The sequence below is a fragment of the Pongo pygmaeus genome, chromosome 9 (assembly GCF_028885625.2).
Source record: "Pongo pygmaeus isolate AG05252 chromosome 9, NHGRI_mPonPyg2-v2.0_pri, whole genome shotgun sequence".
Taxonomy (NCBI): domain Eukaryota; kingdom Metazoa; phylum Chordata; class Mammalia; order Primates; family Hominidae; genus Pongo; species Pongo pygmaeus.
The window spans coordinates 5,829,135-5,856,541 of record NC_072382.2 but is presented as its reverse complement, the minus strand read 5'-3'; the positions used below and the strand labels follow the sequence as shown (position 1 = coordinate 5,856,541).

The window sequence follows — 27,407 nt, the reverse complement described above, 5'->3', positions numbered from 1 at the left end:
TTTTTCACCTGGCACGGGGACTGGACCTTCCTCCCTGAGGGGCCCGAGTCCTTGGTGGTCCTGCCTTTGGAAGGCTGGAGTTTTCTGCTAACTTTTCCTGTGGGACATAGGAGTATGAGGTGGCCCAGAGGACCCCCACCCAGCCCTCCCTGCTGTTCTCAATGGCAGCAGCCAGCCTGCCCGCTCACCCCGCTGGCGTAGCAGCCCTCTTTCCATGAACAAGCTATGGTCCAGCGTGTGTCCTGGTGGAAGCATCCCCACCTTGGGAGTGGATATTTCCAGAGCAGGGACCCAGAATGGGGGAGGTGGGAAGTGGAAAGCTGGCCATCCACCTGTGCCTCTTCACCGTGTTCACTCCCATTGCCCTTGCTGGGTCCCAGTGGGTCCTGGCTGGGGGAGAGAGAGCCCTGCCGAGTGGCCTCTGGTTCAGAGCCTGTGCTGTGCCCTGTGACCCTAAGCTGACAGCGTTGCTGAGTCTTCCTAAGGCTCTGGGACCCTTCCTACAGCCAGCTACTGTGGGGGCCACGCCGGGGCTGCCCCGGCTCTTTCACCTGAAGCAGCATTTGCAGGGCTGTGAGTGGGACACAGTGCCCCACTGAGTTCATTCCCCAAGTCCTAGGATGGTGCTGGGAGAGGTGTTGGGGGCAAGGCAGGCAGATCCATAACCTGCATGGCTGTCTGTCCCGGGAGGACAGATGAGCGACGGTTATGGGCAAGGGCCCCTCTGTTGCCAGGGGGCTGTCTCGGGCCGGTGCCTGGCCCTGCCTCTGGCTGAGTGGTTGTGCTGTTGGCACCAGGCATAGCCTCCGTGTCTGTCGTGGTGGCCGCTTTGTGTGTGGTGGAGGGAGTTAGGAGCAGGGTGGCTGAGGGAAGAGGCCCAGCTGCATCCACAGGACGCCTGGTCCTGGCCGGAGAGCCTCCTCTCCGCGATGCCCATGGTGGGCGTTCACGTGAGGCACCAGCTCCTTATGCCACGTGCCCTGCAGAACAGCTCGTTCAGAGCAGCTGGTCCACATGCTTCCTCCCAGACCTCGTCCCCAGTCTTCCACCCTTCTTTCTCCACGCTCCTGTCGTCCACCTGGGAATGTCCCCTTTCTCAGTCCACACGGGACCGCCCAACCCTGCGCACTGCAGAGCTTTCCCTTCCGCAGCGTCCGTGCGGCGCTTTCTTGATGGAGGCTGAAATGCGCATGTGTGTGTTTCTGGCTGGGCCGGCTATTACTCAGCACGTCTGCAACACAGGCCTGAGGTTTTCCCCTGTGGCCAGCTGTCCAGTCATAAAGAACTCCCACAGGCATCGGGTGGCTTGCAGGGAGGACTGGGTGCCCCCGAGCCTTGTGGCTGGGGGGGTTGGATAATACGGGGGCTGCCGGTCACTGTAGGGTTTTGCCCGTTCACTCTTGTCTTTGCAAGGGCTGTTTGGACGTGGTTTTTCCTCAAGACCTTGGGTCTGAGGGTCCCGGGGGCTTGACTGGCATTGTGGTGGGTTGTCCTTGGGGGCTGGTCACCTGGATGTACCTTCCAATCCTCATAGAGGCCTCATGGCCCCAGCTGTCAAGGGAAGGCCCTCAGGTTGGGCTCTTGTGTCTGGGGAAGCTATGCTGTGGTCTGTGTCTGACTACAGGTGAGGGTGCAAGTTCCTGGGCAGGGGAGGGGACCCAGCAGCACCTTCAGCGCCTCCATGGCCTGTAGAGGGGCTGAAAGAAGCCTTTTGTTATCAGGCCCTAAGACCAGAGTTTCCAACCAGTGGGCAATGAGTGGGTTCCGGGTGAGCTGGGCGCACAGGGCAGGGGCCAGAGCCCTGAGCAGTTCTCTGTTCACCGCTGTTCCCTTGGCCTTCTCAGTCCTGCACCAGGCCCTGGGGTCCCTTTTGAGGATGATGATTCACTTGGAGTGAGGGCTGGGGATCAGTCACTGGCAGACATTCCGGAGGGCCTGCCGTGCTGCTGCTGGCTGGACTTTGGTGAACAGAATAGGCAGGTCTCTTGTCCTCTCAGAGCCCCTTCTGGAGTGAGAGAGAGACTGCCAGTGCACAGAAGTGCCAGACACAGAGTGTGATTCCCAAGTGTGGCGGGTGCCGTGCTGGAGAGGAGCCCAGCAGCCCTGGCAGAGGTGGTGTTCTGCAGGTTGCGGGGGGCTGCGCCAGCTGGCTGGGCAGACACTGGCGGCCTGAGGGCCGTGGCCTGTGAGGCCTGGGAAGGGGCTGGACTGGCCGGGCCTGCTCCGTGGACCCCAGAGGCCATGGGCAGAGCCGTGGGCAGCTGTCGGAGGGTTTTGGTTTTGTGCAAGGAGCTGACAGCTCTGCGTTTCTAAAACAAGATACTGATGAGGCTGCGAGACTGCAGTGGAGAGCGTGGATTTGAGATTGTCAAGTGCCAAAGTGTAAACGTGATACTCAAGGGACTGAATCCGGGTTTGAGGCAGAGAGAGGAGGTGGGGGCAGGGTGCCCAGCACAGGCGGATCGGGCAGTGCGGGGGCCCGAAGGGCGGCCAGGAGCACCAAGGTAGCCCTGTCTGGTGCCAAGGGCGCCAGGGAGGATGGGAAGGTGCTCATGGGGACCCCCAGGTGGATCCCAGTGGCCAGGAGGGGAGGACGGGCTGGGATAGGAGCAGGAGAGTGAATGGAGGGAGAGCAGGGAAACGCGGCGTGACGGAAGCTGTGAGAACACTGGTGTGTGATGGTTGGGGCAGAAGGTGGTGACTGAGCCAATCCTGAGAGGGCTGGGGTGGGTTGACAGGACTGGGTGGTGGCTGTGGGTGGCCGTGGGTGGCCGTGGGTGGCCGTGGGTGGGCCCTTCTATCCCCACGGAAGGAAGGCGGGGAAGATGGGGATACCTGTGTGAGTGTGTGTGTGAGAGTGTGTGTGTGAGTGTGAGTCTGTTTTGCGTGGCCATAAAGTAAGACCTGAGGCTGGGTATTAATAGAGAAGGGGTTTATTTGGCTCACGGCTCTGTAGGCCGCATGGGAAGCATGGTGCTGGTGTCTGCTTCTGATGAGGCCTCAGGAAGCATCCACTCATGGCAGAAGGAGATGGGGAGCAGGTGTGTCACATGGCGAGAGAGGCCCCCAGACTGCTTTTAACAACCAGATCTCTCGTGAACCCCTCACCTGAAGTCATTACCGCAGGGAGGGCACCAGGCTATTCACGAGGGATCCACCCCACAACCCAAACCCCTCCTGCTAGATCCCGCTTCCAACATGGGGAATCAGATTCAACATGAGATTTGGAGGGGACGCACATTCACACCGTGTGAGTGTTGAGTATGGGAGCAGTGAGTCTGGAGGGTGCTGTGTGAGTGTGGGGGTGTGGAGGTGGGGCTCCTGGGGGCAGGGTCTGTGTCTGGGAGGGGAAGGCTTGGAGATGGGGGTATGAGAGGAGGCGGGTTGAGGGTTGAGGAGGCGGGGATGGTACCCTGAGAGGCCAGGTGTGCTGGGCAAGGCAGGAGGGTCCCAAGGGAGGCATGGGGCCACCACCCTTCCAGCTGTGTCCTGGGTGGGCAGAGGGGAGGATGGCCTTGGACAGGGACGGGGACAGGTGTTAGGATTGGGGAACCTCTGTGTGCAGCGCCCAGGAGTTGGGAGATGGGTAGGGGGAGACCTGCGACAGGGAAGGACTGCAGAGCATGTGGCCTGGAACAGGTCTCGAGGCCAGCTCTGGAGCCAGGCCCTCCACTCTGAGCTCAGTGACCCTGGAGTGGCCCCCAGGGCACCGGGGTCTCTGAACCGTGTGCCCATCTGGGATGGTCGGTGAGGGGTAGAACTAAGCACTCGACGTGGTCCTCAGTTTCCTGGGTCTCTTCCAGCCCCTGCGGATCCGCCGGCTCCTCCGCCCCTTCTTCCTGCTGCAGAACTCCTCTATGATGAAGAAGACCTTGAAATGCATCCGCTGGTCGCTGCCGGAAATGGCCAGGTGGGCTCTTGGTGCCCCGGGCTCGCAGGGTTGGGAAGGGGCTCTCTTTGCCCCAGGCCATGTGGTTGTGGGTGGGGCCCACCGGAGTCTCATCTTGGACTGCGTGCTGCACATCCCTGGCTGGCTGGTGATGGTGTGGGGAGGCTGCTGGGGGGGCGGGGGCGTTTGGGGTTTCTGTGGTTCCAGCAGTTCCCCAGAAGCCTCCCAGCAGCCTTCGAGCTAGGGCCAGGGCTGCAGACACCCCGACCCCAGCTCAAAGGCTGCTGAGTCCCATGGGCTCCCTCTGATGGGTCTCCTCTTGTCCCCTCTGTCCCCCTGTGGCTGTGCCCTGCCTCTCCCCTCTGCCGTCCCCTCCCACTCATGGTGTCGGCATGCTGCCAGTCTAGACTTCATAAAGCTGAGCTGCTCCTGACGGCACCCCTGCTTGGAAGCCCTCGTGGCTCTTGTTGCCACTGGAAGTGTAGGGCTCTCTCCCTGTGCCCCAGGTCCAGCCTCCATCCAGCCTCGGCTCACCCCGGTCCCGATCCCCTGCCACCCTCCGCTCTTGCCAGTGGCAGCGTTGCCCGAGTCCCTAGTGGCTGACCCCTCACCATCCAGCTCAGATGAATGGAAGTGGCCTCCCCTCTGAGAGCCCTGGGTCCTTGGATGCTGTCTCAGCTGGACCCCCAGGGTTTCATTTGTCACTGTCAAAGAAAGGACCCTGCCAGGGTAGGACCAGGCCTTTCCTCTGGGCCCCATGAGCTGAGCGTGAGGCAAGGCCCTCGGGGAGAGGGGGACCCAACTGCTGCCTGGATCTACGCCAGCTGCTGCAGACTCCTGGGCGCTCCTGTCACCAAGCCCTGCAGGCAGGTCAGGTGTCCCTGCCTGTCCGCCCTCCTGGCCCAGGCTGAGTGCCGTGCTCTCCCCCAGCGTCGGGCTGCTGCTGGCCATCCACCTGTGCCTCTTCACCATGTTCGGGATGTTGCTGTTCGCCGGTGGGAAGGTAGGGTGCCCATGGTCAGGGTCTGGGAATGGGGCTGCCCTGTGCTGTGACTAACAGAGGGGGCTGGGCTGGTGTCTGCTGCCGTGTCCTAACCCATGTGCAGACTCTGTCCAGTGATAGCAGTGGCCCATCTGGGGTCCAGGAGTCTGCCTTCGGGTGGCCACGGTGTTCCACCACCCCACTGCCCAGACACACCTGTCTGTCCTGGGGTCTCCTGGGCTCAGGGCCACTTGTCCTCTGTCCTGGCTGCCCCCTCCCACCCTCCTCTGCTCCCTCCCATCCTGACTCAGTTCCCCTATCCTCCTTCCCACTTCCCTCCCTCCCTATCCCCCGCCCCTCCCCGCCCCTCCCCGCCCCTCCCCACCCCTCCCCGCCCCTCCCCACCAGGCCGTTCACTGAGGGTGGGTCCTCCAGCCCCGCTCATCCTTCCTGACAACCAGGCTGGCCCTGCGCCCTCTCTGACTGCAGCCCCCAAGGCTGCGCTGGCCTATTGGGAGGGCCCTCACCTCCCACGCCCTCTCCTGCCACTAGTCTCTCCCACCATATCCTCCTCTGCGGCTGCCCCGGGGCCCAGCAGCTCGTTGCTGTGTGGAGGTGTCTTCCTGTCCCCCCACCCAGCTCCAGTGCTATGTGTTTGTCCTCCTGTCCTGGCTGAGGGCGCCATCCTTCTTGGGGCTGGGGCCACGCTGCGTCTCTGCGGCTTTGTCATGGGAGTGGACGGTGCTCAGCCTGCGCTGCTATTCCTGTTTGTGGCCGTGTTGGGGTTTGGTGTGTGTTGTCCAGAAGGGGAAGGCTGAAGCCTGCGTTCTCACCCAGGGCGAAGCGGTCATTGAGCCCCCTGTGTGTGTGTGGAGTCTGCATGTCTGTGTGCATGTTTGTTTGTATGTGTAGGTGTGTGGTGTCTATGTCTGTGTGCTTGTTTGTTGTCTGTATGTGTGCATGTGTGGTGTCTGTGTGCGTGGTGTCTGTATGTGTGTGTGTGTGTGTGGTGTCTGTGTGCGTGGTGTCTGTATGTCTGTGTGTGTATGTGTGGTGTCTGTGTGCGTGGTGTCTGTATGTCTGTGTGTGTGTGTGGTGTCTGTGTGTGTGGTGTCTGTATGTCTGTGTGTGTGTGTGGTGTCTGTGTGTGTGGTGTCTGTATGTCTGTGTGTGCGTGTGGTGTCTGTGTGCGTGGTGTCTGTATGTCTGTGTGTGTGTGTGTGTGCGTGTGGTGTCTGTGTGTGTGGTGTCTGTATGTCTGTGTGTGTGTGTGCGTGTGTGGTGTCTGTGTGTGTGGTGTCTGTATGTCTGTGTGTGCGTGTGGTGTCTGTGTGCGTGGTGTCTGTATGTCTGTGTGTGTGTGTGTGCGTGTGGTGTCTGTGTGTGTGGTGTCTGTATGTCTGTGTGTGCGTGTGTGGTGTCTGTGTGCATGGTGTCTGTATGTCTGTGTGTGTGTGTGGTGTCTTATGTGTGCGTGGTGTCTGTATGTCTGTGTGTGTGTGTGTGCGTGTGGTGTCTGTGTGTGTGGTGTCTGTATGTCTGTGTGTGCGTGTGTGGTGTCTGTGTGCATGGTGTCTGTATGTCTGTGTGTGTGTGTGGTGTCTTATGTGTGCGTGGTGTCTGTATGTCTGTGTGTGTGTGTGCGTGTGGTGTCTGTGTGTGTGGTGTCTGTATGTCTGTGTGTGCGTGTGTGGTGTCTGTGTGCATGGTGTCTGTATGTCTGTGTGTGTGTGTGGTGTCTTATGTGTGCGTGGTGTCTGTATGTCTGTGTGTGTGTGTGTGCGTGTGGTGTCTGTGTGTGTGGTGTCTGTATGTCTGTGTGTGTGTGTGTGTGTGTGGTGTCTGTGTGTGTGGTGTCTGTATGTCTGTGTGTGGTGTGTGTGTGTGGTGTCTGTGTGTGTGGTGTCTGTATGTCTGTGTGTGTGTGTGGTGTCTTATGTGTGTGTGTGTGTGGTGTCTGTATGTCTGTGTGTGTGTGTGTGTGCGTGTGGTGTCTGTGTGTGGTGTCTGTATGTCTGTGTGTGTGGTGTGTGCGTGTGGTGTCTGTTTGTGTGGTGTCTGTATGTCTGTGTGTGTGTGTGTGCGTGTGGTGTCTGTGTGTGTGGTGTCTGTATGTCTGTGTGTGTGTCTGTGTGTGGTGTGTGTGTGTGGTGTCTGTGTGTGTGGTGTCTGTATGTCTGTGTGTGTGTGTGGTGTCTGTGTGTGTGGTGTCTGTATGTCTGTGTGTGTGTGTGGTGTCTGTGTGTGTGGTGTCTGTATGTCTGTGTGTGCGTGTGGTGTCTGTGTGCGTGGTGTCTGTATGTCTGTGTGTGCGTGTGGTGTCTGTGTGCGTGGTGTCTGTATGTCTGTGTGTGTGTGTGTGCGTGTGGTGTCTGTGTGCGTGGTGTCTGTATGTCTGTGTGTGTGTGTGCGTGTGTGGTGTCTGTGTGCGTGGTGTCTGTATGTCTGTGTGCGTGTGTGGTGTCTGTGTGCATGGTGTCTGTATGTCTGTGTGTGTGTGTGGTGTCTTATGTGTGCGTGGTGTCTGTATGTCTGTGTGTGTGTGTGGTGTCTTATGTGTGCGTGGTGTCTGTATGTCTGTGTGTGTGTGTGCGTGTGGTGTCTGTGTGTGTGGTGTCTGTATGTCTGTGTGTGTGTGTGTGTGTGTGGTGTCTGTGTGTGTGGTGTCTGTATGTCTGTGTGTGTGTGTGCGTGTGGTGTCTGTGTGTGTGGTGTCTGTATGTCTGTGTGTGTGTGTGTGTGTGTGGTGTCTGTGTGTGTGGTGTCTGTATGTCTGTGTGTGGTGTGTGTGTGTGGTGTCTGTGTGTGTGGTGTCTGTATGTCTGTGTGTGTGTGTGGTGTCTGTGTGCGTGGTGTCTGTATGTCTGTGTGTGTGTCTGGTGTCTGTGTGTGTGTGTGTGTGTGGTGTCTGTGTGTGTGTGTGGTGTCTTATGTGTGCGTGGTGTCTGTCTGTGTGTGCGTGTGGTGTCTGTGTGTGTGGTATCTGTGTGTGTGTGGTGTCTTATGTGTGTGTGGTGTCTGTATGTCTGTGTGTGTGTGTGTGTGTGGTGTCTGTGTGCGTGGTGTCTGTATGTGTGTGTGTGTGGTGTCTTATGTGTGCGTGGTGTCTGTATGTCTGTGTGCGTGTGGTGTCTGTGTGTGTGGTATCTGTGTGTGTGTGGTGTCTTATGTGTGTGTGGTGTCTGTATGTCTGTGTGTGTGTGTGTGTGTGTGGTGTCTGTGTGCGTGGTGTCTGTATGTGTGTGTGTGTGGTGTCTTATGTGTGCGTGGTGTCTGTATGTCTGTGTGTGTGTGTGGTGTCTGTGTGCGTGGTATCTGTGTGTGTGGTGTCTTATGTGTGTGTGGTGTCTATGTCTGTGTGTGGTGTGTGTGTGTGGTGTCTGTGTGCGTGGTGTCTGTATGTCTGTGTGTGTGTGTGGTGTCTTATGTGTGCGTGGTGTCTGTATGTCTGTGTGTGTGTGGTGTCTTATGTGTGCGTGGTGTCTGTATGTCTGTGTGTGCGTGTGGTGTCTGTGGGTGTGGTGTCTGTATGTCTGTGTGTGCGTGTGGTGTCTGTGCGTGATGTCTGTATGTCTGTGTGTGCGTGTGGTGTCTGTGTGCATGCTGTCTGTATGTCTGTGTGTGCATGTGGTGTCTTGTGTGTGTGGTGTGGTGTCTGTGTGCGGGCATGGTATCTGTATGTCTCTGTGTGCGTGGTGTCTGTTTGCCTGTGTGCGTGTGCATGTGTGTGCGTATCTCTGTGTGTATGTTTGTGTTTGTGTGCCTGTCTGTGGGTGGTGGGGGCAGCTGGGTTGTGGAGATGGAACCGGCTGACAGAATCTCAGGCCTTCCTCTGTGTGACCGTCCAGTGACCGCTGCGGTGGCGCTGTTTGCCAGAGCCCGTGCCAGGTGGATGGCGTCAGTGTGGGTGCTGGAAGTGGCAACAGCCTCGGCCTTGAGGCCAGGGTGTGGTCCTCCGCCCCGGGAAGGCCGAGTGTCCCGTCCTGAGGCACCTGGAAGGGTTGGCTCCTCCTCCAGGCGTGGGTTTCTGCCCCACGAAGGGGACCTAGGGGAGCAAGGTGTACCTTGTGTAAGGGGTGAGTGCTTGTCGTGGTCTTGGCAGGAGTCTGGATCCCTGTCCGAGGCAGGACTTGAGAGGAGTGTGGGATGGTGGCTGGCCCGTCCTGCCTTCCTTCCCTGGCCGTCATGCCCTGCCAGCCTGGTCTGGGGACGGTAGCCAGGCTGTGCTTCTGGGCGCAGCGGCCGCCTTGCTTTAGCTGCCTTTGTGAGTGCGGTCCAGAGCCAGCCTGCTTGTCCTCTGCTGGCTTTGCTCGTTGTGAAGCTCCAACCTGGATTGATTTCCAAGAACCAGGGTTGGGGTTGGGGTGTGTGGTCTCCCAGCAGCTGTGATGGTGCTGTCCCATTTTACAGATGTTTCTCAGGTTGGGGCTGTGGGCTGGCTCGGGTCCATCGTCGCTGGTTGTGGCAGGTTGGGCAGGAGCCCACGGCTCCTCTGTGTTCCTGCAGAGCTGTGGCTTGGGCTGGGCAGGAGGTACGGGAAGTCACGCCTAGGGTCTGGAGCTGAATTGTAGAGGAGGAGCGTGAGGCCTGCTGGGAGGCGCACAGTGTGGGATGGGAGATGGGCCGGGGCAGGGCCACCTGCCTTGGGGAGTTCTGTCGGCTCTATGGACCTCAGCGTCTGTTAGGTGGTGTGCCTCAGCTGGCTCGAAGCCTGGCCCTAAACCTTGCTCCGTGGGCGCTCGGTGGGTTGCTTTATGTTTGGGAACGTGGTGGTTTGACTGGGTGAGAGTGGGATGGGGGAGGCCCGGGAGGCCTGGGCCCAGCACTCCGGTCCTGCTGTCCCCGGTGCCCGTTGGAGGCCAGCCTGCCCTCCAGGCCTCGGAAGGCCTCGCTCTGCTCCTCCACTCTGGCTTGGGCTGAGGCCCAGGAGGGGCCCGCCTCGCTCTCCCCAGCAGGGGAGCCTGTCCCCACCTGTGGCTCTGTGCCTGACAGCGCTCCCTGCCTTCTAACTCCCTCTCAGTGGCCCCTGTGCCCCCTCCCCCTAGCAGATTGTGGAGTCTTCACCAATTAGCTCACGTGTCCTTGGGAGCCCCTGACTGGACAGACGAGGGGACAGTGCCATTTTATAGGTGAGGCCTTGGAGGCCTTGGTGCTGTTGATGGGGCTCTGAGGCAGGAAGGGTGGCCTATGCGAGAGAGAGTGGCCATCACAGGTGCCTCCGTGCCAGGGCCTGCCTGCGGGGTCGCCCCTTGGCCAGCAGCTGGGATTGTGGCTTTGAAACGATCCCTAAGAGAAGAGGTTGCTTTGTGTGCCAAGTCCCGCTGTGCCACCTGCCCCCACAGTTCATACAACCAGTCTGGTTTGCGAGAACCACCCATCTTCCAGCTGGGGGGTCTGGAGGCTTGGTAGGCAGAGGGTGCCCACGAGCCTGGCCCGGAGTCTCAAGCGGAGTTGCTTTCCGAGCAGAAACGCTGCACATGCCAGCTGTGTTTTGTGGCTGGGACCCCTCTCAGGAAGGAGAGAGGATAGGGACTCCGGTGTGGATGCCCCCTTGCCAATGGCTGTGATTCACCACAGCCACGAGCACAGTGCCACTGAGTCCCGTGGGTGGCTGTGGGCGGCCGTGGGCCCTGACACACAGCCCCTAGAGCAGGCTTCACGAAGGGTCCAACCTATCCCACCCTGGCAGCCTGGGCCCCTCTGCTCCTCCTGCCCCTCCTGCCTCTGCCCTGTAGTCTCACTGCTCACACAGCGTATGGCAGAGTCGGCTGCGAGCAGGCGAGGTGGCCTGAGGGAGGTCACTAGGCTGGCTGAGGGCTTTTTGCTGCGGTTCTGAGCTGGCCTGCTTCTGGGCACCGTGTCCATGCGGGTGAGCAGTCTCCCTGGGTGCCCACTCTTGAGCCCGGAGATCCTGAGTTTGGTCCTGTCTGGTCATGAGCTCACCCTGCTGGGAGACCACAGGGAGATGCAGGCTGGGCAGTGGGTGGATGGTTCCAGCCGCTTGGGTCTGGGGCCTGGAGCTCAGCCTGTGGGGTGGGGACCCAGTGGTGCCCTGGAGCTGTCGCTTCTGCTCTCAGCAGGATGATGAGCAGGACAGGGAGAGGCTGACCTACTTCCAGAACCTGCCTGAGTCTCTGACTTCCCTCCTGGTGCTGCTGACCACGGCCAACAACCCCGATGGTGCGTGCAGGGCCAGGGAGGGGCCCTGGGGGTTGGTGAGCCCAGCATGTGGGGGCCGGTTTGGGCCGCTGAGCCTTAGAACCCAGCGGGAGTGTCTGAGGCCTTTTTATCGATAAATGGAGAAGAAAGGGTGACATTTTCCTTCCTCACCTTCTTTTCCTTTCTCTTCTTTTTTTGTCTTGGTTTTCTTCTCCCTCTCTCTTGTCCCTTCTCTTTCCTTCTTTCCTTTTCTGTCTCATGCCTTTGCTTTCTCACTCCCTCCTCCCTTTTTCTTTTCGTCTCCTCTTCCTCCTTGTCTTCTCACTCCTCTGAGAAGCTGAAAGTGGCTGGTGTTCTTCATAGGGCGATGATAGCGGTGGTCAGAGGGGTCCCCCGGTGCCCTCCTACTGGAGATCAGTGGTCAGAGGGGTCTTCCGGTGCCCTCCTACTGGAGATGAGTGGTCAGAGGGGTCTCCCGGTGCCGTCCTGCTGGAGATCAGTGGTCAGAGGGGTCCCCCGGTGCCCTCCTACTGGAGATCAGTGGTCAGAGGGGTCTTCCGGTGCCCTCCTGCTGGAGATCAGTGGTCAGAGGGGTCTTCCGGTGCCCTCCTACTGGAGATCAGTGGTCAGAGGGGTCTCCCGGTGCCCTCCTACTGGAGATGAGTGGTCAGAGGGGTCTCCCGGTGCCGTCCTGCTGGAGATCAGTGGTCAGAGGGGTCTCCCGGTGCCGTCCTGCTGGAGATCAGTGGTCAGAGGGGTCCCCTGGTGCCCTCCTACTGGAGATCAGTGGTCAGAGGGGTCTTCCGGTGCCGTCCTGCTGGAGATGAGTGGTCAGAGGGGTCTCCCGGTGCCGTCCTGCTGGAGATCAGTGGTCAGAGGGGTCTCCCGGTGCCCTCCTACTGGAGATCAGTGGTCAGAGGGGTCTTCCGGTGCCGTCCTGCTGGAGATGAGTGGTCAGAGGGGTCTCCCGGTGCCGTCCTGCTGGAGATCAGTGGTCAGAGGGGTCTCCCGGTGCCCTCCTACTGGAGATCAGTGGTCAGAGGGGTCTCCCGGTGCCGTCCTGCTGGAGATCAGTGGTCAGAGGGGTCTCCCGGTGCCGTCCTGCTGGAGCTCCACACACCCACACTCCTGTTGCTGCCGAGGTTCAGCTCTGGGAGCCACTGGGTAGCAGCGTGTGAGGGCCAAGGGTCTTACTGGCCACGATGCTCACCCTGTGTGATGCTGATGGGGCCTCCGCTCCTCAGGTGCAAGTGTGGCCAGGATGGAGGCCACGGTCCTGGGCTTGGCTGTGGCCCAGCCACCCTGGTTGGTGCCTTTCATCTTGTGGACCATGAGTGCTGTCTCTTGTGTCCTCTGAGTCCTAGCAAGTGACCGCAGGGGGAGCAGGACTGTCTGAGTCCTAGCAAGTGACCACAGGGGGAGCAGGACTGTCTGAGTCCTAGCAAGTGACCGCACTGGGAGCAGGACTGTCTGAGTCCTAGCAAGTGACCGCACTGGGAGCAGGACTGACTGTGGGGAGGGCTGCAGGGAGGCTTTCAGCTCTGTGCGCAGATGGACATCCTTGATAGGTAGGGAGTTCCCCGTCCTGGAGGGTGTGCGAGCAGAGGCAAGAGATCGAATTTGGACAGGAAGGCCTATCAGCCCTCCCAGGAGACCTCCTTTCTTTTTTTTCTTTTCTTTCTTTCTTTCTTTCTTTCTTTTTTGTTTGAGACGGAGCCACGCTCTGTCACCCAGACTGGAGTGCAGTGGCGCAATCTCGGCTCACTGCAACCTCCACCTCCCAGGTTCAAGCGATTCTCCTGCCTCAGCCTCCCGAGTAGCTGGGATTGCAGGCATGAGCCACCACGCCTGGCTAATTTTTGTATTTTTAGTAGAGACGGAGTTTCACTGTGTTGGCCAGGCTGGTCTCGAATTCCTGACCTCAAGTGATCCACCCGCCTCAGCCTCCCAAAGTGCTGAGATTATAGGCGTGAGCCACCACGCCCAGCAGTGGAGACCTCCTTTCTATTGCAAAAGCAAATAGGGTAGCGTCAGGATGGGAATGGGATCAGGTACTGAGGTTGTCAGTTTCTGTTATTTCTTTGTCCTTTCAGTGATGATTCCTGCGTATTCCAAGAACCGGGCCTATGCCATCTTCTTCATAGTCTTCACTGTGATAGGTGAGTGCAGGTAATGTGGCCAGCATTCTATGACAGGATCCCGAGAGCTCAGGGACCGATACACCCTGCTGCCTCCACATCCGTGTTTTTCACTCCAGAGATCACCCCGGGGATCCCCCGCCAACAGCTTCGCCCCAGGGATCCCCCACTCCACTCTTTCTGTTCTGTCACCACCGTTGACCTCGTCGTCCTCCCGCCCGTGACTGCGCTGGCCAGGCCACGTTTCCCTTTGCTAGGGGACACCCCCGGCGCTCTGTTCTCCTGTGCCGGCCACCCTCGCGTTGGTTTTGCTGCTGTGCTGGTGGCGCCCCTGATCGTGGCTGTCTCCTCTTGAAGGAAGCCTGTTTCTGATGAACCTGCTGACAGCCATCATCTACAGTCAGTTCCGGGGCTACCTGATGGTGAGCGAGCTCCCCCATGCTGGCTGTGCCTGGAGCTGCCGGGAGGCCAAGCAGGGTGTGGCTTGAGCTGAGCAGCTGGGTGACCCTTGCCGGCCAGGCTCCTGGTGGGATGGGAGGGCAGGGTTGCCACCTCCTGTGGATCAGCCGGGGATACACATGTGTGGTTGCTCTAGCCACTGCCAGAGATGGCAACTCCCAGGACAGCAGACCCTAGACACTTTTGAGGGGGAGCCGGGGGCCCCCCCCAACACACAGAGAAGAAACGCGGCCCAGCGTATCGCAAGCACGCCCGTCAGACACCTTCCTGTGCGGCCTGTCCCGGGAGTCTGACCAATCCTCTCATTCCCGGGGGGGTGAGGGGCTGCCCCCAGGCTGTGGGGAACTGGGCCCCCTCCAAGGCTGCCCAGACTCCCCCTCTGCCTGTTCCCCAGGGGAGGGACGGGTCGGGGGTTCTGAGCCGGGGGAGGGCTGATCCTGCCGTCCACAGCCTTCCTCTTTGCAGAAATCTCTCCAGACCTCGCTGTTTCGGAGGCGGCTGGGAACCCGGGCTGCCTTTGAAGTCCTGTCCTCCATGGTGGGGGAGGGAGGAGCCTTCCCTCAGGCGTGAGTGCTGGGCATGGACCCTCTTCTCCCTGAGGGTGGGCGCTGTGGCTGCTGGGCAGGGGCCGGGTGTTCATCAGGGGCTTCTCGTGCTCAGCCTGTGCCTCGCCCCTGCTGGCTGGCACCCGATTCATGGAAACCACCATGTCCCTGGCGCTCTGTGGTTCCTGGCGTCCTTGTCCTGAGTCCACGCCTTTGTCTTCGTGCCTCCCAGGGACCCTGGGCTGGTGAAGGACCCAGTGGCCCGGCCTTCTTGTCCCCCTTTGTGCTCTTCCACCCTTCTGTGCTGACTTAGGCAGCAGAGCCAGAGGTGCGTGGGCCAGCTGTCCACACCACTGTCCTGCTTGCAAATGAGGGCAGAGAGCTGGAGGGACATTGCAGTGGAAAGTTCTGGTCCTGACTGCTCATAGTGGTGAAGTCAGTTTGCCCCTCCTCGGGGGGATGGCAGTGGCAGGACACTCTACAGGCGCTCTTGGTGTGGCTCAGGCTGCAAAGTGGCTTCATGGCAAAGCTCAAGCCAGACGCCAGGGCAGGAGGACCCAGGCCGGGGTTCCAAGGGAGCCGAGCTGGCTCTGCTCACCGGGCTGTGGGTTTTTCCCTGCAGAGTTGGAGTGAAGCCCCAGAACTTGCTGCAGGTGCTTCAGAAGGTCCAGCTGGACAGCTCCCACAAGCAGGCCATGATGGAGGTACCCGCCCCCTGCTCCCAGCCTCCTCTGGGCTCCTCCCGGGAGGTCACTTGGGCCAGCAGCCCCTTTTCAGGACTGGGGGTGTGGCTTCAGGTCACCTGCAGCATTCACAGCCCGTCGGGGTGGGGTTGGGGCTGGGGGCGCTCACCTCTGAGGGCGCTCACCTTCCTGTGCACCCCTGCTGACCTGTGCTCCTTCCTCTGCAGAAGGTGCGTTCCTACGGCAGTGTTCTGCTCTCAGCTGAGGAGTTTCAGAAGCTCTTCAATGAGCTTGACAGAAGTGTGGTTAAAGAGGTACTGGGGCCACAGCCGCCCAGGGTGGATAGTGGGGGCCTTCCAGTTTCCACTGCCCTTGATCACCTGGGGAACTCTTCTAATGATCAGTGCTGGGATTCACTTGCCAGGGATCCTGGCTCCTAGGATGGGAACTGGGAATGGAGATCTCTTTGGCTCTTGGAGATTGGGGAGATTTTTATGAAATTCACTAGACCCCAGGAACTAGCCTGAGCCCAGCTCGACACGAAGGAGTCTTCCAAATGGTCTTCTCGGTTTCCATGACATACTCTCCTTTTCCTGTCTGTCCTTCCTCAGGAGGTCCGCACGCTGGTCCTCTCCAAGGCGTTTGCCTTTCACCCTTGACACTGGTTTACAAAGTTCCCAGGTGGGCCTGAGCATCCGGCTAAGCTCTGTGTCCAGAAGGCCTGGGCCGGGTGGGCGGAGACAGTGAGAAACAGCCCAGGTGCTCACAGGCAGTGTGGGGGCAGCACAGGGGCTGCCATTCCAGCTGCTCAGCCTCAGAGGACTGAGCCAGACCCTGGAATGGGGATGGGGTAGAGAGGTGGGGTGGCAGACGCCTGCCAGTTCTGTGTCACTTTTCTCGTTTGCTCACACTCCTGGGATGGCACCACAGACTGGGGCGGGGGCAGGACTGAAGCAGCAGACATTTGTCATCTCAGTCCTGGCCGTCAGTCTGAGGCCAAGGTGTCACAGGGCTGGTTCCTCCTGAGGCCCCTCTCAGTGGCTTATAGGCACTGTTCTTTCCCTGTGTCCTCACCTGAGGCCCCTCTCCGTGGCTGTAGACATCGCCTTCTCCCTGTGTCCTCACGTGGTCATCCTTCTGTGTGTCGTCTCCTCTTCTTATAAGGACCCTATTCAGATTGGATTAGGGCCCATTCTAATGGCCTTGTTTTCACTAAATTACCTTTTGAAAGGCCCAGTCTCCAAATATAGTCACATTCTGAGCTACTGGGGGTTAGAGGTTAAAGATACGAATTTCGAGGGAGACAAAATTCAGCCCATAGCAACTGTCACCTACTTCGGGATTCCTTGTCGGCCTCTGTGGCTGCAGGCCCCTGTCAGAGGTGGTTCTCTAAAAAACATATTTTCCTAACTTCTGGAGTCAGGCCTCTGGAGTCAGGCCCTGTCCCAGCCTGAGCTTGAGTGCCGCGCACTCATCCGCATCGTCACTTTGGGCATCCCCTTTAGGGCTGCATTCCTCAGTGTGGCACCCCCAACCGCTTGGGGCATATGGGCAATGAGTGTGGTGAGGATCAGTAGGTGGCACTTTGAATATTCACGCCATCAAACCTCTGTTTGGGACAAGGCTGGGCAATGCGGTATCAACTTAAGGTTGACTTGAAGATACGAAATAAAGTTTACCAGGTGCAGATTTCGCAGAAACTGTGGAGATGGTCCTCAGATGACAGAAAATGAAGAAGCACTGTTCTAGATAAAGGTGCTTGTCCTAGGGCTGGAGGTGTTTGGGGCTCAGGAAGCAGCTCTTAGTGGCTGTCGTAGGCTAGGTTCGCTGTGATCCGGCCCCTTCCAGGGGCAGGCAGACGCAGGCTGGGAGAAGCCAGTCATCCTAAAGGTTCTGGAAAGGTGGTTTTCATTCCTCAGGCTTTGCTCCTGGTGTGCTCTGGGCCATCTGGGCTCTCCCTGGGCAGTTGTCGCTGTTCCCTAGGGTGCAGTTGAGTCCTTGTTGTCCAGTCCCTTTTCCAGTGTCAGGATTTGATGAGACCTGGAAAGGGGTTCCTCCTCCCGTGGTGATGTGGAGGAAGGGCGGATGGATTGCTTTGGCCGTGACCCAGTAGAGCGGGCTCGTGTGCGTGCAGGAGTGGGGAAGGCCCAACACACAGGCCTGGCCTGATTCCCAGCCTGGCGGTCCCCCTGGAGGTCCCGGTGATGCTCTTCCCAGGGCACTGAGCACTCGGCTTTGAGATGGGAGTTTAGGTTCCACAGGTTTTGGGAGCTGCCGATATCCTTAATCTGGTTTTCTGACACCTTTCCTCAATAATGCTGACTGTAGAGGGGAGGCCGTCGCCCCTCGGTATCTGTAGGGATTGGTTCTAGGACTCCATGTGGATACAAAATCCATGGATGTTTAAGTCTCTTGCTTAAGATGATGTAGTGTTTGCATGTAACCTACACACATCCTTCCGTAGACTTTAAATCATTTCTAGAGTACTTAGAATACATAGCACCTAGGAATGCGGTGGGAGTTTGGGGAATAAGGGTAGGAAAACCTGTACATGCTCCGTACAGATGCTTTTTCCCCAAGTATGTTTTGATCTGCAGTTGGTTCAGTCTGCGGACGCAGAGCCCGCTGATGTGAAGGGCTGGCTGAGCTTCAGTTTGGGAGGCAGATGCTTCTGGGATTGCTCAGATTTGGGGCAGTCTGTGGTTTTGGAAGCACAAAGAGGTGCTTTCTCGGCAGGCTGACGTCATGGGAGCTCCAGCCTTTTTGAGAGCCCTCCTGTGTGGGGTCACTGCCTGGGCGTCAGCCTGGCCATGGCCAGGGAGTCAGTTGGTGCTTGCTGGCGAGCTTCAGAGAAGGTGCCCTGCCTGCTGCTGAAAGAAGTCTCCTCTTCATATGAGAAGCTTTTGGGGTTTAAAATGCAGTGGTCATTCATTATAGACAACAGGGAAGTGGGAAAATCCACCTCACTGGCTTTCTACCCAGAGACAACCACTTTAGTCATATCAGTTATCTCTCAGTTACACAGCTAACATATGAACACCTCCTCCTTGTAACAATTTAGACATAATAGATAATGCTAAAATCTCTCTTGGCCAAGGTGTTGGTCTGGGTTAAACGGAAAGTGTCGTATACAGAAGTGGCAACTGTGATAAAAGAGTAACTGCAAGATGTGAGGAAACCATGTGGCGTCCTTGGGCTGAGGGGAGTGCATGAGGAAGGATGGACCTGGAAGGGGACCCTCCGAAGCCGGGGTCCAGACCTCTTGAGAGCGGGTGTGGTTTCGCCCACAGGAATGCAGAGACGTTCACTGGCTTCCCTGGGCTGCGGTTGGTCTGTGGTCACTGGGTAAGCAGGAGGTGACCCTCCCGGGTGCAGCAGGCCCAGGCTATGAGCAGGCAGTGGCGTGGTCCTGCCGAGGGAATTGGGTGCCAGTGCGGGCAGGTGGCCTTTGGGCACTGGTTTCCACATTGAGGACTGTGGGAAGCTGGGAAATTTTCAGGAGGTCAGGCTGTGGCTGTAGGTCGCCTGGGGACTGTGTGTCTCAGACAGAGCGTGTCCAGATGTGCTTAACACCACACCCCGATCCACCCCGTAGCATCTGGAAACCGCAGGGGAGGCTTGCCTTCCTGCCGTGTCCCTCCACCTGCCCTCCTGCCGTGTCCCTCCACCTGCCCTCCTGCCGTGTCCCTCCACCTGCCCTCCTGCCATGTCCCTCCACCTTTCCTCCTGCCCTCCTGCTATGTCCCTCCACCTGCCCTCCTGCCCTCCTGCCTTCCTGCCCTCCTGCCGTGTCCCTCCACCTGCCCTCCTGCCATGTCCCTCCACCTGCCCTCCTGCCATGTCCCTCCACCTGCCCTCCTGCCATGTCCCTCCACCTGCCCTCCTGCCATGTCCCTCCACCTGCCCTCCTGCCCTCCTGCCATGTCCCTCCACCTGCCCTCCTGCCATGTCCCTCCACCTGCCCTCCTGCCATGTCCCTCCACCTGCCCTCCTGCCATGTCCCTCCACCTGCCCTCCTGCCCTCCTGCCATGTCCCTCCACCTGCCCTCCTGCCCTCCTGCCATGTCCCTCCACCTGCCCTCCTGCCCTCCTGCCATGTCCCTCCACCTGCCCTCCTGCCCTCCTGCCATGTCCCTCCACCTGCCCTCCTGCCCTCCTGCCATGTCCCTCCACCTGCCCTCCTGCCATGTCCCTCCACCTGCCCTCCTGCCCTCCTGCCCTCCTGCCATGTCCCTCCACCTGCCCTCCTGCCCTCCTGCCCTCCTGCCATGTCCCTCCACCTGCCCTCCTGCCATGTCCCTCCACCTGCCCTCCTGCCATGTCCCTCCAGCCCCTCCCCTGAGAAAGCCTCACCTCCTGCTCACTGTGGATGAGATGCTGAAAGGGACCCTGCCCGTTGTGGCAGAATGCGTATCGAGGAGGATATCGGGAGCCGAGAGGAAGTTCGCTGATCATTGACACCGCCAGTTTGGGTCTCACTGGAGAATAGCCACTCTATTCAACTGGATATTCTGGTGTTTTCCTTCCAGACTTTTCCCCGTGTAATTTCAGGCATTCGTAGTTACCTGGGGAAACAGTTGCTTTGTTCTTCTTTGACGTATACATGAAGCATTGCGATTTTCACTCCGCAGCCTGCCTGTTCACGCAGCCATGTCTTCTTACCCTCTCCATTTTCATATGGACTTTTTTGGGGGATGAGCTGTAGCCACATGTCACATCACATGTGGCTGTGGAGTACTTGACACGTGGCTGTTGCCACCGAAGAACTGAGTGTTGAATTTTGTTGCATTGAAATGTTCATGAAATAGCCGCCGGTGGTCAGTGACTCCTGTGTGGGACAGTGGGTGTAGGTCCCCTTGCTGAGAAATGTTTAGGCCGTTCCCCTTGTTGACCTCGTGCACACACGGACATGTCTCAAGGAGGCTGCTGAGCGTGGGAAGTGCCGGGTCTCAGGAGGGTCCTGACAGTGGCGGCGTCTGCCCACCTGCCCCTCATTGCCTTCTGCTGCTGCCGGCCCACAGTACAGGAGTCGGTTCTGTACTAAGTTTCTGTAGCTATGAGCATATCACTTACATGTGTTTTTTCACACAGGTTTTTTTTTTTTTTTATATCAGGGTGACACTTTGCATACGTTTAAGGTGACTCTAATATCACAACATGGTTTACTTACAGCCTCAGTGGACGTTTCAGTTGCTTATATTTCTCTTTGGGTGTTACAAAGACCACTGAGATGAACACCTTTGTGTATAAAGCGATTTCTGTGTCTGGGATTATTTCCTGTGGCTGGATACATAGGACGGGAGATAGGGTAGGAAAAAATCAAATCCCAGAATAAGAGGGTATGAGCATTTTTGGGCTGCAACAGCCAGGGCTTCTGGTCTGTGCTTCTGAGCGCGTGTGTTCCTTGCCCAGCACCCGCCGAGGCCCGAGTACCAGTCTCCGTTTCTGCAGAGCGCCCAGTTCCTCTTTGGCCACTACTACTTTGACTACCTGGGGAACCTCATCGCCCTGGCAAACCTGGTGTCCATTTGCGTGAGTGTGGATTTGCCCCAGAGCTGGCGTGGAAGTGCCTGTTCCCGCCCACCTTGCACGGGAGCCTGCCCCTCCTGCCTCACCCAGCGCTGTGCTGGGCTAGCCGGCGAGCCCTCTGCTCTGGCTTTGCAGGTGTTCCTGGTGCTGTATGCAGATGTGCTGCCTGCTGAGCGTGATGACTTCGTCCTGGGGGTAAGTTCTGAGCTGCCTACCTGTCAGGGCCAGGGTGAGGCTGGGCAGGGTTGGCAGCCCTGGGGCCCAATGCTGGGTGCCTCTTCTGCCCCTTTCAGATTCTCAACTGCGTCTTCATTGTCTACTACCTGTTGGAGATGCTGCTCAAGGTCTTTGCCCTGGGCCTGCGAGGGTACCTGTCCTACCCTAGCAACGTGTTTGACGGGCTCCTCACCATTGTCCTGCTGGTAAAGTAGGCGCGTCCGAGGCCGGCCTCTCCTGGGTGGGTGGGTGAGTGCCACCTGGGCTCTGTGCTGGCCCATCTGAGGCCTCCCCTGAGGCCCAGAGGCTGTGGGAAGGTGGGCTCCTGCTCTCAGTGGTGAGGGCTGGCTTCCCTGCTGGCCGAGTTGCTCAGTGGGCAGCCGGTGGGGGCTTTAGGAGGCTGGGTTTCTACTGCATCTGAGCGTCATGGGGGGCAGGCTGCCACTCCCGACCCCCAGGGGAAGCCCTGAAGGACCTATAGCCCTGGCCAGCGACTCCAGCCCGGAGCCCAGCCTCTAATGTCACTGATAGATGGTGTGACCTCAGCATGGGTGGAGCGAGGGGCCAGGGGGCTCTCAGGCACCAGGGTGTTCTCAGGAAATGCTTACACTTCCTTTCCCCAGACCCTGTGGGAGTGAGGGCATGTCACACTTGGTGTGTGTGTCATAAGCAGCCACATGAGAGTGACGTTTCCTGTAGCCAGCAGGCCCCTCGGCACACGGGTGAAGAGAAATTTGAGAAGGGCCCTGTGGTCTGTCCTTGACTCAGTATCTTCTCTGCCACCTCCGCCACCCCAATCTGTGCAGTCCCCCGATTCCTGAGGCCAGGGTGTCTTTCCAGCTGAAAGAAGTCCCGACATCTGGAACCAACCCATGGGGTCCAGGACCAAGCTCTGATTTCTCCCCAAAAGCCCCTTTTGGGGAGAATGTGTTAGAGATGAGCTTTATAATTCCTTTAAGGGCCACCTAGATTAGTGTTGCTGTAGCGAAGCCTTCTTTTCTTTTGTAATTAAAGGTTTTGGAGATCTCAACTCTGGCTGTGTACCGATTGCCACACCCAGGCTGGTATGTGACTGGGCAGAACCGAGGGCGGCTACAGCAAACAGCACCACCACCTAGCGCCCCTGGGAGGGTCTCAGTGGTGTCCAGGGGGCCGGGTCTGCTCTGACTCTAGGGCAGACCCCGTGATGGTGGAATGGGTGGGCCGATCCCACAGCAGAGGCTGTGTTGGGGCAGGGTCCTGCCATCGCTCTGGGGGTCCTCTCTGCAGAAGCTGGCACCCCGCAGGCTGTGGAGGGAAGCTGTTGTTCTCCCTCGGAGATGCCTTCCAGGGCGGCAGTGGGCTCCCCCTCCCAGCACACATGCTGGGGGCTGGCAGCAGAGATGTCCCTGGCTCGGGTCTCAGGGGACCTGTGACCGCTGGGATTCGGCTGGGCCCCTCTGCTGGCGGGAAGGTCCTTGGGAGAGCCCCTGCCTCACAGTGTGACCTTGAGTCATCACCTCCCACTCTGGACGTCACTTTAGCCCCCTTAAAATAGTGGAGCCAGGGGCCTGGGGCTCACTGAACTCTGAGGCTGTGTGTTGATTCCCCACTGCCCGGGGTTCTGGCCATGAAGAGACAACCTGGGCAGGGACCCTGGAACCTCGTGGCACTGCAGGGCTGTCAGCCAGGCTGCTGTGCCCGGAAAGCGTGGCTCCGATGTGCCTGTGATGAGACAGGAAGGGTGGGGCGCAGGGCCCAGCATGCCAGCCTCGGCCCTGTGGTTATGCTGGGCTCCTTGGGTCTCTGTGTGCTGTGTCATCCACCCCACTGCCTAGGGAGCAGCTGGGAGTCGCTTGGTGGGGGTGGGGACGGTGAACTGCAAGAGCCTTGCTATTCCGTCACCTCCCTAGGAGGCCCCCCAGAGCTTACCTCAGGAAGGCAGGCAGTGCCACCACGCTGCGCCATGGGGCTGGCATCGCCTCGTCTTTCATGTGCACTGAGCATGCCAGCTGCACTTCGTTCTGAGTCATTACCTTGGGGGGCTGACACTCTGGATGAGAATGGGTTTGAGTTTCAACAGAAATGAAAGCATGGAAAGACCATGAGGGATGCCAAGCGGGGCGCGGGTCAGGGACGGGGTCAGGATCAGGGTCATGGGACAGGAGGTGGGCGATGGGGGCAGGAACCAGGGGATGGGGCTGGCGCCGGAGACCAGGGCAAGAGACATGGGCTCACCCAGTTCTGCTGGGGCCTGAGCTGGAGCAAGTCTCAGTGTCTGGAACCTCCGTGCCCTCCCGTGTGGACCGAGGGTCTGTGTAGAAGGAGGGCTGCAGCCTTCCTGCGCGGGCTGGCTGGGAAGGTGTTGGGGGGCGGGGGTCGCTCCGGAGCTGCAGGTGGAAGCAGAGCTGTGAGTGGCCCGGGCCCCGCCCTCTCGCTGCCCTGCAGAGGCTTTTCTGCTCGGTAATTGGCTGTGGGGTGCACTCCCGTCATGCCCTGTTGTTCTCCCTGCGCCTCCGTCCAGGAGCCCGCGCGTCTCCTTGTCTCCTTGTCTCCTCCCTGTGGGGCCTCTGGGCTCCTCCCAACCCGCCTCCCGTGTCTCTCCCCAGGAGGCCAGAGATGCTGGGCCTGCTGTCGCTGTGGGACATGACCCGCATGCTGAACATGCTCATCGTGTTCCGCTTCCTGCGCATCATCCCCAACATGAAGGTGTGTGCTGGCCCCACCCCTACACTCGCCCTGCCCTCCTGGTTCACGCTGCTGCGTTGCTCCAGGGTGGGTGAGCCTGGGGCAGGAAGGGCCCGAGGACTGTGCCTGTCACCCTGGGCTCCCTGGCTGCACCCTCAGCTCTCTGCCGTGTTCTTGTGATGCTGGGGTAGGGTCATTAGAAGCGGGAGAGCCCAGCCCTGCATTTCTGGGTGGGGAGAGCAAGGTGGGCAACGGCGTGGCGGGTGCAATGCTTTGGCCAGTGGCAGGAGCTCCTTGGGGCTGGAGCCCTGGACACCAGTGCTCCCCCAGGTCTCTGAGGTTCCCAGAAAGGCCTTTGCCATGGCTCCCAGGGTGCTAGTAATGAGGGGCAGTGGTACCCCTGGCCAGGGAGCTCGTTTCCAGGATCCCCTAATGCGGGCGCAGGTGGCTCATTGACCATCTCTGAGCGCTGGTTTCTCTTAATGCACCGGTTAGGGGCAGTGGGCACCTTGAAGGGGCAGGCAGGCAGAGGCCGGGGGGCTGGGCCTTGCTGCTCCTGGCACCATGTCCTAAGACCCATGTTCTGAGTGTCCAGGTCCCTCCTCTGTCCCCATTCATCCTTCCTCTGACCTGTGCACCTGTCCCACCTGGCAGTATGTCCCACTTGAAGGCAGCTCAGGGGTCCTGAGCCATCCTAGGGGGCTGCTGTGCTGGGACCTTCATACACACACACGTGCGCACACATGTTCACACGTAATTACAGTCATACAGGCACAATCATACATATATACAATACAGGCATGCACACGTGATCTCACAACCACACGTGACCATGCACATGCATATACACACACACGATCACAGGCACACATGATCATACACAGTCACACATATACGATCATGTTTGCATACAATACACATCATCATGCACATACACACATACATACACGTACATTAATTCACACGCACCCCTGCATCACCGTATGCACAGATAATCATGCAAATATCCATGTGAACTTATGCTTGGGTAAGACGCATGATTGTGTGTGCACACATCGCATGCAGATATCCATGTGAACTCATGCCCGTGTAAGATGCATGATCGTGTGTGCACACTCCACAGTAAGGCCTCAGTGCCATCCACAGGTTCTTGGAAACTGTGACTTTAAGGGAAATGGTGCACAGCAGGCCCTGCAATCATGCCGTTTTGCTTGAAGTCGCAGTTTCCCAGGACCTCTCACGTGAGTATATACGTGCTCACGATGACATGCAACATGTGCACATGTACATGCTGACTGGTCTCCACGGTGGCATTCAGCTGTGTTGTCTAATTTGGATTCCTCAGGTGGGTGGATGGGGCTGATGTGAAGGCCTTTCTCCCGGCTAGGCTGTGATGAGGAGGAGCGGCTCTTTGGAGTTGGGGCCTCCCTGCTGGTCCTCAGAGGCCCCTTCTCAGACTCGGTTCCTGCGGGTGCTCCTGCCACCTCTAGCTCTGCATTTTGGCGCCTCCAGGCCACAGAGTAGCTGACCCACCCGCAGTGGGTTGGGAGGCAGAGAAGGGCTTCCCACAGGGACTTGAAGTCAGTGCTTGAATGAGGCTGGGGTGGAGGTGTTGGGATGCGGGAGTGGGTGAGTGAGTGCGTGCGGGTGGGCGATGCAAGTGTGTGCGAATGCGTGTGGGTAGATATGGGTGTTGCGGTGCGAGGGTGTGTATGGGTGGACGTGGGGGCCTGACAGGCTGTGTGGGTGTGTAGAGGCGTGTGGGGGTGGCTGTGGGTCCAGGTGCGTGTGTGTGTTTGTGGTCACTGGCCTGCCCCATCTTGCCTTTCTGTCAGGGTCAGCATGGTGGGCCGGGATGGTGTCCCCTCAGCGGGGCCAGGAGGAGTAAGGGCTGTGCTCTCTTCCTGTCCTCAGCCGATGGCCGTGGTGGCCAGTACCGTCCTGGGCCTGGTGCAGAACATGCGTGCGTTTGGCGGGATGCTGGTGGTGAGTCCCAGGCTGTTGCTGGCGGCGGGTTATGCACTGGAGTGGGAGGCTGGGAGACTGGCGGGAGGCAGTGCCGGGCCGGCTCATTGCTCTGTCGGCAGGAAGCTTCTTGGGTTCCTGAGGCCAGGGAAGTACAGGGTCGGGGTAAGAAGCCAGAGGCATCCCCTTCTTTGCAGAGCAGGGAGCTCGGGGTGGTGTGGCTGGTGGCCCTGCCTGAGCATGCTTCCCTCCCATGCCAGAGACTGTTTGGTAGTTTTTGAGTCTCTCGTGTTTTCTGGGTTGTGGATCTCGTTGAGAAACTAATGACAGAAATTTAAGAGGTGCAGGGCTTTGCCTGCAGGGACCCTGAAGCCCGCACAAGCCCTGGGATGAGGACTTGGTCGAGGCTCCTTTCTTAGAGGGATTTCAGGGACTGGCAGCCACATTTGCTGAGCGAGAACTGTGGGACGCCCCGGCCCCTCCCCGGGGGCCAGCCTTCCAGCTGAGGAGCCCATCTGCTCTGCCTGGTGACCGGGCTTGGGCAGGAGAGGGGCCCGTGACCAGGCAGGCCCCAGATCCGCTCCGTGTGGAGTGATAGGAAGCGCCCTCTGCAGGAAGCCCGGCCACACTTCAGGCAGTTTTGCCATTTTATTCGGACCACCTTGACGTAGGGACCACTGGGGTGAGAAGGTGTCTCTGGGGTCGCGGGGTGCTCTGGGCTGGACCCCAGCTGTGCCTTGCGCCTCTGGAAATAGACGCTGGGAAGAGAATCTTGCCTCAGGCACTGTCTGCCCAGCCCCCTAACTTGCACAGCAGAGGAAACTGAGGCCCAGAAAGGGGACCAGGTTAGCCCAGGCGTGTACCCCTCCACTCTCTGCTGACGCATGTTAGGGACAGGCCTGGGGTGGGCGGGCAGCCTTTCTAACTGTGGCTGCCAGGGTACCTGGGGGGGCAGGGCCCTGATTCCCTTAGGAGCTCCGTGACCACCCCTGCCTGAGCCCCACTGTGTCTGTGGACCCGCCAGCCCTGGGGGAGGCCAGCTGCATGTGTTTTGAAGTAGCAGCCAGGCTGGAGTCCCAGCCCTGGGCAGAGGGTCCTGGCCTCACAGGCATCCTCTGGCTTTGCGGTTCTGTGTGGGGAGCGGGGTGGCGGGTGCACCCATGGGTGGGGCTGACCAGTTCCCGGCTCCTGGCCCGCCAGGTGGTCTACTATGTATTTGCCATCATTGGGATCAACTTGTTTAGAGGCGTCATTGTGGCTCCTCCTGAAAACAGCAGGTGAGGTGGGGTCTGAGGTGCCACGGGGAGTGTCTCAGGGGTGCTGGGGTGGGTGGGAGGCCTTGGTGGTGGCCTCAGTGGGCTCAGCATCTCAGGAGGGGAGGGCGTTCTCCCAGTTCGTTCGTCTCCTCCCTCCACCCCCTTTTCCCGACCCCCAATTTCCACCTCCGCTCCACACCTCTCCTAGGAGCCCTTGCCTGGAGTCTGCTAAACACATTTCTCGTGGCCTGCTCAGAGCAGCACTTTCCCTGTCCCTGCCCCTCTGTATCCCAGTTTGGACCTTCAGGCCAGGCTGAGCACGCCAGCAGAGGAAGGGGGTGTAAGGTATTAGGCCTCAGAACCTGGAGCCCCTGCCCCTGACCCAGGTGTGTTGTGTCCCCTAGCCTGGCCCCTGCCAATGGCTCGGCACCCTGTGGGAGCTTCGAGCAGCTGGAGTACTGGGCCAACAACTTCGATGACTTTGCGGTGAGCCCTGCGCCCTGCCCCAGCGCCCTGCTCCCCGGGCTTCTCCCCTCCCCACCTCCTGGGCCCTCCTGGACTGCTGGTCTCTGCCCCCGCAGGCTGCCCTGGTCACTCTGTGGAACTTGATGGTGGTGAACAACTGGCAGGTGCTCCTGGATGCGTATCGGCGCTACTCGGGCCCGTGAGTCCCTGTCTCCCTGACGACGGTGATTCTCCGTGCAGCCTGGGGGTTCCCTCACCTCCGGGCACACTGCACCTGCACTGGATGCCCGGAGCGTGGCTGGGACAGGGACTCGGGCCTTGACAGGGAAGTCGGCCAGCGTGGCATCCTGGCTCACCTTGCCCCTGCCCCCTGCATAGCCACATCGTGACTCTCAGGATGGTGGCCAGTGACTCTGGGTTTACACCTCCTGGAGGTCGTTGGTGTGTTTGGGGC

At 59.2% G+C, this 27,407-nt stretch overlaps 1 protein-coding gene across 8 annotated transcripts in view; it reads left to right on the top strand.

Moving 5' to 3' along the window:
• The window catches only part of TPCN2 (two pore segment channel 2), a 42,479-nt gene that overhangs the window by 10,103 nt on the left and 4,969 nt on the right, over positions 1-27,407 (top strand). Inside the window, exons 6-22 of one of the 8 annotated variants that reach the window (XM_054438816.2) lie at positions 3,804-3,910; positions 4,820-4,892; positions 10,949-11,051; positions 13,124-13,189; positions 13,526-13,590; positions 14,093-14,193; positions 14,795-14,876; positions 15,083-15,169; positions 20,268-20,387; positions 20,520-20,579; positions 20,678-20,806; positions 21,615-21,664; positions 23,189-23,288; positions 25,182-25,253; positions 26,433-26,509; positions 26,893-26,974; positions 27,070-27,152. In XM_054438816.2, the coding sequence (XP_054294791.1) occupies positions 3,804-3,910; positions 4,820-4,892; positions 10,949-11,051; positions 13,124-13,189; positions 13,526-13,590; positions 14,093-14,193; positions 14,795-14,876; positions 15,083-15,169; positions 20,268-20,387; positions 20,520-20,579; positions 20,678-20,806; positions 21,615-21,664; positions 23,189-23,288; positions 25,182-25,253; positions 26,433-26,509; positions 26,893-26,974; positions 27,070-27,152 (1,457 nt within the window). The other 7 variants (XM_054438817.2, XM_054438815.2, XM_054438814.2 and 4 more) reach the window with 7 other exon arrangements.